The sequence below is a fragment of the Equus przewalskii genome, chromosome 26 (genome assembly GCF_037783145.1).
Source record: "Equus przewalskii isolate Varuska chromosome 26, EquPr2, whole genome shotgun sequence".
Lineage (NCBI taxonomy): Eukaryota > Metazoa > Chordata > Mammalia > Perissodactyla > Equidae > Equus > Equus przewalskii.
Genome location: NC_091856.1, coordinates 6930772 through 6945693, shown reverse-complemented (window position 1 = coordinate 6945693; position 14922 = coordinate 6930772). Strand labels below are relative to the sequence as shown.

Here is a 14922-nt window from a genome sequence, read left to right as displayed (position 1 = left end):
CATGAGTAAGGAAGAAAGCACAAGTCTCTATAAAATGTTTTAAAATATGAATTAAGGGGAAATTGAGGAAGTGAAGATCCATTTGTGGTATAAGGTCCCGAAGTCAGCACTAAAGCTTTTAGAATCAACTACGCCAAAAGCAAGCACCACAGGGAAATGAAAGAAGGTCGAAACTGGGAATAAATAAACAGGAACCTGATGAAAGGAAGAAACGAACACAACTGTGTTGATGATGTCTGTAGTGTTACTATTCCATCAAACAACACCATTTCTTACAGGGAGTGAACTGAAAATTGGACAGACTATGCTGTCTAGCTACAATCCACCTTAGTGAAGGCTGAACATGAGAAAATAAAACAATATAATGTCAATCCGTGCCAACAGGGATTTCTAGAAATAATTTTTACTTACTATACCTAAAATTTTGAAATCATTTTGGACTTTTCTTAATACATTAAAATATGCGAAAAGTTTTTGCGTAAAAATGCAAGAAAAAGAGAAACTGTTTATTATTGATACTAGTTGAAAGGATAACAGTAGGATAATTCAGAATAAGAATATTTCTGATGAATAAAATTAGCACTTGGTATAAAATACATAAAACTATCAATGGAAAAAAAAAGCAGAGGTAAAAACCAAAAAAACTAGAAATGGATTTTCATTCTAAAATTTAACACTTAAACTGACTTAAATAGCTACAGTATTATATCAACTTAAGAGAAAAGTCAATATACTAGCATTAAACAAACAAATACAGAAAGCACACAAAAAATATACAAACCAGCTTAAATGAAGCCTTTCTACAATATAATCATGCTGACAATTAACTTCCAAGTCAGTTTCCCTCAGTGAACTCACCCAACATTTTCTGCGTCTTCATCACACTCAGCTTTATATTTGCAAGGTCCACACTTGGAGTGTTTTCTGTGAACTTCTGCCCCTGACCCTTCCTCTTCTGTTTAAAAAGAAGAGTTAAATTTTCAACTGAACGTTGGGATCCTTTCCAGATATGTTTCATGTTTTCAGCAGCCATTATCCTACTTCTGGGGAGACTGTACCCAAGTTCTTCATAAAAATCACTTCCAAAACCTATCCACACTTGAGCCCAAAAATCTTGCAAATATTGACTGTAACATATTCTGTGATGAAAAACAAGTACTGGTACTAGCAAAATAATCCCTTAACCTATGTACAAAGGAACAATACAGTAGGTTTTGATAATTAATTGCCTTTAAAAGAATTACCATATAACACTAAATGAGAGAGGAAAAAACGAAACGTGAGCAATAAATTTAGTCCAGTGATTACCCTATTGAAATAGCCTGTGCAATGCTGGTTAGCTAAAAAATGATTAAGTACATTAAAGTACAACCATCACCTTTTCCTCATATCAGTTCACACCCGACTTTCTGACCACACAACAACTAATTCCAGAGTTAAAAAAATATATTTATCTCCGAAATAAAAAGGAAGAGGTCTCTTTACAAAAGACTTGCCCCTTTTTCTACTTTCCCACTTAGCACAGCCAAAAGTACTCAGAATGCAGAAGTATGTGGGTCTCCTATGATCCACCACAAAAAACAGTGCATACCACCAGTCCCCAAGTCAGCTCACATTCCACGCGGAAGAGGACCCTACATTTGTGGGTTTCAGCTAGAGTGGATCCTAGCCTGATAATCTCAAACTGGGCAGGGAGATCACTTCTGAGGCCAATTTAGGGACTGCAGTTTACTCAAGAATTTCTCATTCTAGTTGGGGAAAGAACACCTTATGCCGGAGAGGCCAATCGGTAAAGAGGGTATTAAAAGGAGAGGACACACACCTAATATGCCTGTTTGCTAATACTTCCAAACTTCCAATTTTTGGCGTCTACCTGCACTTTAAGTAGAAATCCTCCCCAAATTCTTGTGAATACTCCCAAAGAGATTCCAGGGATAATAACCTTAAGTATTTCTGAGGCCTCAGAAACATCATGAGATCTAGAAGTCATACAACCACCATAAGCTCACTAACATTGGTGTATTAATCTGAGAAAAACACTTAGCCTTTCTAACTCCTGCTCCCTAAAACTGTCAACCCACAGCCTCTGAGCAAGACATCCAGTATGTGCACTACCTAAGCAAATCTTGAGATCAACTTTCACTTCTTTCATAGAGGAACAGAGACAGTTTCCTAACTGAATATCTGACCACAGGGGCTGGACCACATGGTCTCTCAAAATCCTTTCCAGCTTTAAGACCCAGAATTTATGATCTGATCCTTCACACGTGATCATGAAGCTTCTTCCCAAATACGTCCATTTAAATCAAATTCTATCGTTGGACAGCTTTAATCCCCCCCTCCTCCACCCCTCAATGAAGCTGTCATCCCTGAACTTCTTCCTCAGGACAGTTCTATTTTCTGGGTGACCTTTAAAGTCCCTTCCACCTCTGAAATTTTAGGATTCTAACAAATGTGGAAGCCCAGAGTAAGGTTTCAGACAGTGTTCAAAGGATCAGAACTTAGTTTTCATTTGAGTAAGCATGAATTTTACCAGAGTAAGTTTTCTTTTCGTGAATCCCCATAGCACCTCAAACGCTATTTTGCAAATAGTGGATACTCACTAAGAATTAGAGCCTCATTAGACTACGAAATAGATTAGTCATTCTCGATTCTGACAATTTACAAGAAATTTTGTTATATGTTATTACCAAATATTAGTTTTCTAAAAAGCAGAAATAATTCATATATTTGTAAAATAAAATCAAAACATAAACAGGAAAATTACGATGGTTTAAATTAAAGCCTAAATTCCACTAGTTCTTCTGCAAGCCTTCTCTTTTGCTGTGCACAACTCACATGAGGGCTTTTAAACTCTGTACTTTAAAAATTCCTTATGAGCAAAAATTTGTAAGCAAGGAGTAGGAGAGAGTTACAAACACTGTGGTCCAAGCCAAAATCACTCGTGGGGACGATCCTAAGTAGAAGGCACTTTGGTGCAACCTCAATTTAACAAGAGCTACAACATTTCCCCTTTGTCTGACAATAAACCTTTCATGAAAAATAACTGCACGAAACAAAGGATGCCTAGGTCGAAGGGGTATAGAAGTGTTGGAGGTGATGGCTAAGGGGTGCAGAGTTTCTTTCTGGGGTAACAAAAATGTTCTAAGATTGACTGTGGTGATGAAGGCACAACTCTGTGAATGTACTAAAAGCCACTGAATTGTACACTTTAAATGAGCAAACTGTATGGTCTGTGAATTTTATCTCAATAGAGCTGTTAAAAAAAGTGAAAGAAAACAAATGTCCCATAAGGGGTACTTGAAACTTACCTCCTTCTCCAGAACCAGAACCATTATCTGAGAATAAAAACAAAGAACAAATATGAACACTTTTCCTGGAAATTTCATCTTATCAAATAATAAAATTTCTTATCAAAAATCAAACTATGATATCAATTCTCATGTTGCCCTTTTCTCATTTTTTTATGCCTAACAGTTTATTCTTATATACCTGTTTTGTGCCTTTCTCCAAATATAAATTCCTTGGACACAGAATCATCTATAACTCATGCATCTTTGTAGCCCATTGAGGAAATATCCAGGTGCCTTGCACAGAGTAAAGACCAATAAATATTGTAAAGTAAATGGCTAAATAGAAATAATTTTATTAACTCACCTAAAGGTAGAAGAAAATTTTAATTTTGTTAAAGCTTGAGAGGAACAATGAATAAGCTCTTTTTATTAGAAAGAGAAGAAAAGAGCTTTGGGTCTTGCTCCAAAAATCTTCTTAATGAAATCTGTGGATGAAGGCCAAAAGCCAAAAGGTAAAAAAAGTCCCAAGATTTAGAAGGAAAAAACCTCAGGTTGAGGTTTTCCAATTACTGATGAAATTAACTTCCTCTAGGAAACCTAATCTGAAGAAATCTCACCAACGTGTACATGGGACACTTGTTACTAGTGACATTAAAGAGCCTTCCTCAGAGTCACCAGCAAGAAGCCCGTCTAAAATGTAATTAATGTTAAATATTTATTTTACAATCCTGAAAGAACCAACATATGGCACAGAGCATGCTGAAAGGAGGATAATGCTATCATATCATCAGCATCCAGCAGCAAAAAAGTAGAGATGTCAAGTGTAGAACTTGACACATCTAGCACTTTCTGGGGGGGAGGGGGAGGCTGTCTTAGAAAACCTACTCCAATTCTTCAAATAGTTCTCTAAAGTGGGAGACAATACCCTTAACAATATTGCTCCCTTCCCTTCAAGCCCCTTCAGACAATAATCAAATTCCCAGATACGGCAGAAAGAGGAACTGGGAAAATACATATTTTATGTAGTATGCATTGCAAAATCTTCATGGGATTTTATAGAAAGCCTTAGACTACATTCAATTTTGATTAATCAACCATACAAATTACATCTTCTCTGAGTAAGGAGGAGAAAAAAAAAGAGTAGAACAAAGAGAAGGAAGAAGGGAACTCAATTGAAAATTATTTTCATGACCAAAATTCTCTTAGGAAAACAATCCCTTTTTCCTCCTATTCCACATACGTTGACTGAGTACTTACTATGTGCTAGGCAACATGGTAAATGCTAGGAATAAACTGATAAATAAGACAGTCTCAGTGCATGAGATACTTACTGCCAAACTTTTTTCAACTCAAGTCCAATTTTAATAAATACTGTATTTCATATCTTTAGTATCATTTAGAATTCCAAAATAAATTAAATATTGTAACTAGTCTGATAATGAAGTTGAGTTCTTCTTGTAGATTATATTTCACTGTATACACGTCTTCCCCTAGCCACACAACTCAACCCCAACCCTGGGATTATGATGTACCTCCCTAGGCAGGGCATACTGCTTCCTGCTGAGGAATGACTGGTCTGGCTGGAGATAGATGTGTCAGATAAAAGAAACAAAGTATGATATATACATAGAGATATGCACAAAGTGTGAACAAACTCTGCCAGGAGATGCCACAGAAGAAAGATTTCACACAGGAGGAAAGGTTTAAGCTCAATCTTAAAGCCTAAAAGAGGAGTCTTCAAGTAAGCAAAAGAGAATGTTATTTCCACAGGGAAAAGAACCAATAAAAGACCAATGACATGAACAACACTGGCCCACCCAGTAAATTACAGGATCAATATAGCACCTTTTAGTTTAGCTCATTCAATCCTCATTTAACAACCCCAGGAGATTTTATCCACTTAACATTTAGGCAATTGGAGCTCAGAGCAGCTAAGGGACTTGTCCAAGGTCATACAGTAAATAAGAGCTGGAGTTACTTTAAAAGTCAGGTCTTTTAACTCTAGTACAGTGTTCTTTCCAATCTACCATTCTGCTTTCTAATGTTTAACATTCACTGTCTATCCAAGCAGCTGGTGTCTTAAACACAAACTCCTCATAAATGATGCATAATTAATTTGGGATTGTAAAGAACTCCATATTCCTTTTCAGTTTCTAAATCAAGTCTGTGACACACAATGTACTTAGAGAAGTATCTAAGAACCACATCAAATGAGTCTATTTGCCTAAGATCATAATAATATCTCCAAGCACCTAATTATCTACTGTATGGAAAAGAATTTGGCCTTGTCCAAAGAGAGGTCTGGCCTTTGCCCTCGACTTCTGGAAGGTAACTTATGTCGTACCTGATAGAAGTGTCTTGTTTAGGGAAGGTACTGACCAAATCAGATCTTAGGGTGAGGCTGGCTACACTCCATAGTCTTAGAGTGGGGGCTGGCCACACCAGAAATACCAACCATGTAATTTAGAGTAGGGGCTTTGAGTCATGTGATGTTAATGGACCTGGAGTTTGAGATCGACCAGATGGACAATCAATCAATTATGCTTATGTAATATAGCCCCAGCAAAAACTGTGCCATAGGCACTATAATATATAAAGAAAGGAAATGGAGGGGGCCGGCCTGGTGGCACAGTGGTTAAGTGTGCACGTTTGGTTTCGGTGGCCCAGGGTTCGCAGGTTTGGATCCCGGGTCCGGACATGGCACCCCTTGGCATGCCATGCTGTGGTAGGCGTCCCACATATAAAGTAGAGGAAGATGGGCATGGATGTTAGCTGAGGGCCAGTCTTCCTCAGTGAAAAGAGGAGGACTGGCAGCAGTTAGTTTAGGGCTAATCTTCCTCAAAAAAAAAGAAAGGAAATGGAGAACATCAAATAAGAATAGTTTCCACCTTCACCGCTAACCTGCATACAGTAATTCTAATTACCATATTCACCTGCATCCCTGCCCCCAAAGACAAACGCAAGTAAGAAACTAACATCAATGGCTTCCAAAATTCACCACCACTGATTCAGGGAGGAAAAGAGAAGGAAGGAAATACAAACAACTGGGGGAAGGTGGGTCATGAGGGTCAGCAGACAGAAAAGAGAATATGCAAGAAGAAAAGAGCCTTAGAAAGACACACACCCTGGGAGGCCACTGATGGCTTTCTATGGATATACCCCACCCCTTCCCCTCAAAAACTAAAAATCAACAAAATGGATCCCATATCATCTCCCACCCCAAATATTCTAATATTCAAACCATAAGGTGAAAGATATGCAAAGTCCTGACAAAAAAGGAACTAAGCATTAAAAATGTACTGAGAAGTAACAAAGTACAAGACCACCTGGGGTTAAAAAGCAACAACATGAAATGGGGGCAAAAAAGAGCTCCCCATTCTCCACACAATCACCACAGGTCCATCCAGCAGTTTGGGGAATAGACCTCTGACTGGAAGCTTCTTTGAGAAAATATGGCAGAACAAATTCTAACATTTCCTCAGAAGAACAGCCCACATACCGGAGTAGCACGGCCCTCTTGCCACCACTGTTATCTCTTTCTGGTGCTTACAAGCAGCCCTTCTGAGAAAGCATTCATTCTGGTAAGTGTCCCCATTTGATCCACAGACAGGAATGTAATTTGTATGGCACTGTGAAAAAAACAAAAATAAATTCAGAACTAGGCATGAATATTAATAGTTTATTTCATATTCACGAATGCAATACTATAGTACTATGACAGTCTTCTACTACACAATAGTTTGTTCTTTTATTTGGTTTAAAAAAAGAAAAGTTATGCTACTTTTTCATACCTTTGTTCACATTCATAATGAAAATAACTATCAATTATCAATAAAAATGAGAATGGAAACCCCTATCCTATCTACTTCATCTGCTTGCTATAAAGATCCAGTGAGAGAATCTAAGAGGACAGTCTTGGCAATGTTTGTAATGAGCATGAATTATGTAATATTTTATTAAAATTTTTATTATCAAAATTTGTTTATTTAATATCTCTAGTATGCAGAGTCCCAAGGTAAGAAGACACAAAGAAATACATGATAAATGTTCTCAGAGACCTTACAGTTAGAGAGGAAAACAGAAAAAAAAATACATATATATATACAGTAAAGCTAGATCACATACTAAAGACAGTAAGTATAATATATAATACCTATCACTGTGAGCTGAAGTATTCAAGAAAAGCCTCCTCAGAGAAAGTGGAATGTGAGCTGGGCCTTGAAGGATGAGTAGAAATAAGATGAAGAAAAAAGGTGATACAGTGAAATGACACTGGACCTGTATGTTTTAAAAAGCTTTTAAACTTCTATATGTCAAAAATGTAAAGGACTAAAGCTTTAAAATCTGGAGAAAATATTATAACAACATGACACAAGTTATTATCATTACTAAAAAGAGATAATACAAATTAATAAAAAATAGACAAAAGACAAATTTATAGAAAAAATACAAATAGCCAATTACTGTCATGCATTGCTTAATGATGGCAATACTTTCTGAGAAATGCACTGTTAGGCGATTTTGTCCTTGTGTGAACATCAGAGAGTGTACTTACACACAGCTAGATGGTCTAGCCTACTACACATCTAGACTCTATGGTATTAATCTTATGGGACCACCATGGTACATGCGTTCTGTTGACCAAAACATGGTGGGCATACCAATACCCTGTTACAGTAATCTAAATTGGTTCAACCTAACTTTTAAGAACATAATTTAACAACACACTCAGCCCTCTGCTACCACTGGTTCCACGTCCAAGTCTTCCATGTCCAAGGCTTCCATGTCCTCAGGTTCCACCAACCACAGGTTCGACCAACAGCTGATCTAAAGACCTATGATAGTTGCGTCTGTACTGAACATGCAGAGACTTTTTTTCATGTCATTACTCCATAAACAACACAGTATAACAACAACTTACATAGCATTCACATTGTATTAGGTATTATAAGTAATCTAGAGACGCTTTAAAGTATATAGGAGGATGTGTGCACATAATATGCAAATACTGCACCATTTTACATAACAGACTTGAGCATCCATGGATTTTGGTATCCAAGGGTGTCCTGGAACCCATCCCCTGTGGATACCAAGGGACAATTGTACATTTCAAGAGTCTTGAAAAAGGCAGGCAGTTTTTGATCCAGAATTACACATTTAGGGATCTATCGGAAGGAAATCATTGTAGAGGAAAACTTATGACAGCCATTTCAAACAGAAATCAATATCGCAAACGTAGAAGCAACCTAAAAAGCCAAGAAGGCAGTGTTTAATTAAAGCATGTTTTCTCTGTTCAAAGAATTAATATTCCAGTCATTGAGAATTACCTTTGAAAAGAATACTGGCTGACAGGAAAAGATAACATAATGTTGGGTGAAAAGTAGGCAATAACACCACACATATAACTTCTGAGAATTTTGTGCCATTTTAAAATATATTATCTAGTCCACAAAACTGAATGCAAATTTTTTAAATACTATAAAATAAAAATACAAGAAAATAAATTACATAAAACTATCTCAATTATTTAGAAAAAATAAATATTCATAAAGTAAATCCTGGAAGAAAACATCAATAAATTTTTCACTTTCCCTGTCATCATGGTTTTTTATTTCCATGTTTATGATTTTCTTTCTCAATTTTCCTGCAATGAACAAGATTTACTTTTATCACTTATTTACTTTTAAAAAGTGGTGAATTTACTTTATAAACCATAAATATGGCATGGCACCACATGTCAAGCACTAGCAAAAACAATTTCTAATAAAATATTTTATAACCAAGTTGATTGGCTATACATTATTAGTAGACTCCTGCATCAACTTTAATTAAAACTAAAATTTTACTTTAGGAAGCTTTCCTATATTCCTCCAATTTTTCATGGATCACATTCCTTTATTCTCTTTCCCTAAAATGTACACAACAACTTGTATGATGTCTGCATGAGTCAACAGGTTACTCTGCAATTATACAATGCATAATTAGCCAGGCACCCTAAGCTCCAAGACGTCAAGTGCTAAGTCTATAGACTTTCAACCCAATTCTCCCCTCACAAATGCTTAACGAGTTTCTAATGCAGTGCTCTCAAAGGTACTGATATCACCCCCTAGGGATGGGCACCCCTGTGGAGGCATCTTTGGTTGTAATGTTAATAAAAGGACATTACTGTCATTTAGCAGATGGATGATGTTAGATGTACTGTAAAGGAAAGGACAGTCCACAGAGCGAAGACAAACATACCATATAATGCTTCTCTAGTCATTCAGGTAGGAACTATGGTAAAACTTACCATATACAAACAAGGCTGCTCTGTTATAACTTATCCCAATATTCGCTTTTGTTTTTTTAAGGTATGCTTTTTTTTCTTCTTTTTTTTGTAAGGAAGATTTGGCCCTGAGCTAACATCTGTTGCCAAGCTTCCTTTTTTTTTTCCTTTGTTCTTCCCAAAGCCCCAGCACATAGTTGTAAGTCATTCTAGTTCTTCTATGTGGGATGCCACCACAGCATGGCTTGACAAGCAGTGTGTAGGTCCGTGCCCAGGATCCAAACTGGCTATACAGCCAAAGACATTCATTGTAGCATAATTTGATAGCAGCCAAATAAAATTCCCCAACGTCTATGGCCATGAATAGAAGAATCATTGAATAAACTGACAATTGTTTGATAGTCATCTAAACTACGAGAAATAATGCAACAATTAAAAACGGTTGGATAAACATGTGCTGAGTTGATGCCAAAGCAGAGCACACGAACCTAACCACTTGGCCACAGGGTGGCCCCTAATATTAGTTTTCATTCTAGCATCTATCATACCTCTAGTTTTTTGTTTTCAAGTATTCTGGTATGAAATTGCTGCTGATCTTTTTTAAAATCCAAACATTCATTATAAGTAGGTATAAGCATCTGACTACTGTACTGTCTTCTAACATAATCATGCCAAAGCACTGACATTTTGAAATACTTATTTTACTATAAATTACTTTTATTTCTCCTTTACATTGCAATCATACACCATATTGATTTCTTTAATTATGTATTCATGTTGGTTACATTATCTATGAATTCATTTAAGAATAGTGAAGAAATGCAATACAAATTATTGGTTATAAAAAAGGGTCATGGGGCCAGCCCCATAGCCAAGTGGTTAAGGTTCCACATGCTCTTCGGCAGCCCAGGTTCGCAGGTTTGGATCCCAGGGGCAGACCTGCTCCACTCGTCAGCCATGCCGTGGAGGCATCCCACATACAAAGTAGAGGAGGACTGGCACGGATGTCAGCTCAGGATGAATATTCCTCACATACAAAAAAAGGGTCATTAAGTCTGACAGGAATGAGAATCTCTAAGGTAATAGTGAACAGTTATTGAACAAGAGTTTCTATCTAGTAAACGCTGGCTCCCACTTCAAATGTCCTATCTAACTTAAATGTCCTAACACTCCTGGGAAGCACATGACTTAGCGCTTAGAGCTGGGGCTCTGAAGTCAAATGTTGAGTTCAAATCCTGCGTCCACCATCCAAGTGACTGTGGGCTAGCACCAGCCCCATATATAATATGGTAATCGTCATCATATCTACCTAATAAAGTTGTTAGGAGGATTAAATACGAGAAACCCATCTTTAGCATCTGTATCTGGCCATGGTAAATTCTCAATAAATATTTGCTGGTTTTGCTATTGCTATTAACATTTCTGAATCTTAAGTAGTTGCCCAGGGTCATAACTAGTAAGTGGAAGACCCATGATTCCTTACAATTGGTGTACTCTAAGCACTCCACATTCAAGTTATGTAGCAGGTGACTATATGTCACCTGATATAGTGAGCAGGGGGCTTAAAACAGTTCAGGCAATGTCCCTGAAATTCAACTTAAGCACACACCTAGGCGTGAGCGTGAGATGAGAGAAGCAGACCTGCTGGTCCTTGGTCAGTCTGTTTCCAGGGTCTCTCTTAGGGACCTCTCATTGCACGAGGGGGAATTAAGGGATTTGGGCAATGTTAACAACATGCAAACATGCAACTTCTGGCTTAGGCACTGACTCTGCGCTAAGGTCCTGACTCTAACCTAAGGGTTGCCTCCTCTATTGCCACTCCTGCTGGGGGAGAGAACTCTCCCCAACACCTTCTCTTGAGCTGGACGAATGTGATTTGAAGTAGTTTAGAAAGATACAGCAGTGTACAACTCCGGAGCCACATCCATTCAAGCATTTATGGTGGACCTACTGTGTGTCAGGCACTACCCTGAAAATAATAAATAAGAAAATAATAACAAGGTTGTGATAGTTAATTTTATGTGTCAACCTGATGGGGAGCCAGGGACCCAAAATTAAATATTATTTCTGGACATGTCTCTGAGGGTGTTTCTGGATGAGATCAGCATTTGAATCAGTGGATTGAGTAAGTGTCCTCCCCAATGTGGGTGGGATCATCCAATCCACTGAGCAGCTGAAGAGAACAAAAAGGTGGAGGAAGAGAGAATGCACTTTCTCTGCCTGACTGTGGAGCTGGGACACTGGTCTTTCCCTGGTTCTCAGGCCTTCAGACTCAGACTGGGACTTATGTCATCAGCTCCCCTGAGTCTCAGCCCTTCAGACTTGGACTGGAACTATACCAGCGGATTTCCTGGGCCTCCAGCTTGCAGACAGCAGATCACGGGACTTCTCAGCCTCCATAACCAAGTGAATCCACTCCTTAAAATATATCTCTCCTCTCTGTTTCTCTGGAGAACCCCAACTTTTATACAAAGGTCTAAGAAGAGAGCATGACACCTAGCGAGAGCAGACACTGATAAATTGAGGAAGAAAGAAACACAGTTCAGAGAACTCCTGAGAGAAGAAGAAAGAAAACAGGGAAGAAGTTGTAGGCACTCCTCTTTGTATATTACCAAAGTTTTAATGGAAAGATGTAATATTGATCATTTTTCTTTGTGCAAAATTAATGAAAGTAGCTTTGTTTATATAATATGGCAAGATATAATTCCTCTCACTAACAGACTGAAAAAAACAATTTTAGACTTTGTTTAAAATCTTATTATCTGTTAAAATGTGTTTAAATTACACCCCAGAAAGCTTATACTAACACTGAAAGCATGCAGAATCATAAGCAAGTTTTTTAATGAGTTGAAAGACACTGTTAAAGCATCCAGCAGAAAGGTGTTTAATGGGCATATGAGATACTCTTCTTCAACTGGCAAGAACTAACTTGAACAGATACATAAGCGTACGAGAAGGCAGAGTAGTCAAAAGAAGGCTGGCTCAGCAGCAGGATCAAATCATGTTGTAAGCCCTTAGGCAGTTTGCTCCTACAAGGCAAGCAACGTGCCTTGAAACATCTTTATATCCCCAGCTTCCAGCCCAGCACCCAGCACAAAGCAGGCAATGGATAAACAACTAGTGATCTCAACTCCTAACTCATTTCCTTTCCTGCTGTCACAGGGTAAGACTGCAAGGGATTCAGACAGATCGTGAGAGGATTTTCTAGCTGTTCAAGTATGTTAAAACAGTCAAAAAGGCTATTTCTTTACAATCTTAGAGTTGCAGAGAAAGATTTTCAATTAATGAAAAGCAGAATCGTAAAGACAAAGATAAAAATGATACGAAAATTTAAAAGTTTTTATCAAAAAATAGAAACAAAATGAAAATGACACTGGGGTAACTTCTTTAAAATATTCTTTTTTGTATCTATATAAACTAAAAAGGAACACTCTCTAAGGTAAATACTGTTAAATGAGTTAGCACTTAAAGAGGAATTAAAACACCTACATGTTTGTATAACATAATATTTCTAGAAGGAAATATAAGAAGTTACAGACGTCCTCTCTGAGAACACCAACTGGTAGCCTGGAGTGGAAGGAGGACATGTTTTTCATTATATTATCTACCTTATATGTTGTGCAAGTTGTTTACTATGGGCTATATGGGACTCTTTTAAAAACCACATCAAAGGAGTACCTACATCATGGGTTCTCGTGAAAGTTTATGAGTTATATAACTTACATATATATATATATATATATATATATATATATATATATATATATATATAATGTTTAGGACCATTAATGGATATAAGTACTCAAATAGTGTATTATACACAGTGTATACATATATATACACACATACCTACATATGTCTTTGCAAATCAACACAAGGGAAAAAGAAAATACTGCAAAAAATGGGCAAAGAGTATGAAATATTCACCAAAAAAATGATGAAGATATGGCACATTTTGAATCTCTCTAGTAATCCAATGAAAATTAAAAAAAAATTTTTTTACCTTTCACACAAGAAAATTTAAAAAGGACTGAGAAAATCCACTACCAAGAGGCTGAGGGGAGACAACCAGTCTAACACACTATTGGTGAGAATGTTAATCTGCATATGAGTATCCACTGGCCTAACAATTCACATCAAGGAATTTAACCCGGGGAAATATCAGAAGACAGCCGGAATAGGTGACAGCCCCAGTCTTCCTGATACAGGGTGACTCAAACACCAAAAAGACCCTGCAATCCTTCTGGCTTGAAGAACCAAATGACAGAGTTCAGGGCAACTAGAGCCACTGGAAAGAGAGAGAAAAATCCAGAAAGGAGAGAGTCAGAGGGCAGTCCCAGATTCTGTAAATAAACAGACCAAATTTCTGGCTGACTCCAAAACGACTCATGGGGCAGACTCCAAGTAGCCCAGCCAAGGCTAAAAGAAATGAACTGATATTGGTGCTGCTGTCCAGAACACAGAAGAGAGAGTCTGCAGTTTGAGTTCAGCCAATTTAACTGTTTCAAAAATGACAATACTCTTTCAGAGATTCACAATGTGCAGGACAAATTCAAAATCACTCTAACATGAAGAAACAAGAAAGCACAATCCATTCTCAAATCATAAGACAATAAACAAACAGGATCCCTGAGATGTCCCAGATGTTATTTAAAATCTTTAGCAGGGCCAGCCCAGTGGCATAACAGTTAAGTTCATGTGCTCTGCTTTGGCAGCCCAGGGTTAGTGGGTTCGGATCCCAGGTGTGGCTCTACACACTGCTTATCAAGCCATGCTGTGGCAGTGTCCCACATACAAATGGAGGAAGACTGGCACAGATGTAGCTCTGAGGCAATCTTCCTCAAGCCACAAGAAGGAGATTGGTAACAGATGTCAGCTCAAGGACAATCTTCCTCAAGCAAAAAAGAGGAAGACTGGTAACAGATGTTAGCTCAGGGACAATCTTCCTCACCAAAAATAAATAAATAAAATGAAATCTTTAGCAAAGATTTTAAAGTGGCAATCATATCTATGCTCAAGGAAAATATGCTTTTAAGGAATGAAAATACAGGAAATTTCAGCAGATAAACAGAAATTATAAAATTCTAGAAATAAAATAACTGATATTAAGTCACTGGAAGGGCAGAACAGAGATGACAGAAGAAAAGATTAAGTAAACATGAAGATAGATCAATAAAAAGTTACCTAATGTGAAGAACAGAAAGAAGTAAAAGTTCATGAGGGCTTGGTTACACTATGTACACCAACACCTTCTTTTAAGGAAAGCAGCTCACTTTGGTTGCTATCCCTTTTAAGAGGGTTTGGGAAGCAGGCAGGGAACCAGGCACAACACAGTGGCCAGACCATTGCACGAGTAACTGGCGG

At 37.6% G+C, this 14922-nt stretch overlaps 1 protein-coding gene across 2 annotated transcripts in view; it reads right to left on the bottom strand.

Moving 5' to 3' along the window:
• TMEFF1 (transmembrane protein with EGF like and two follistatin like domains 1) overlaps positions 1 to 14922 on the bottom strand; it is an 80738-nt gene that overhangs the window by 41403 nt on the left and 24413 nt on the right. For both annotated transcript variants that reach the window (XM_070595284.1, XM_070595285.1), the window contains exons 3-5: positions 6793 to 6922; positions 3312 to 3338; positions 859 to 955 (exon numbers count right to left, since the gene is read on the bottom strand). In XM_070595284.1, the coding sequence (XP_070451385.1) occupies positions 859 to 955; positions 3312 to 3338; positions 6793 to 6922 (254 nt within the window). The remainder of the gene's footprint in view (positions 1 to 858; positions 956 to 3311; positions 3339 to 6792; positions 6923 to 14922) is intronic.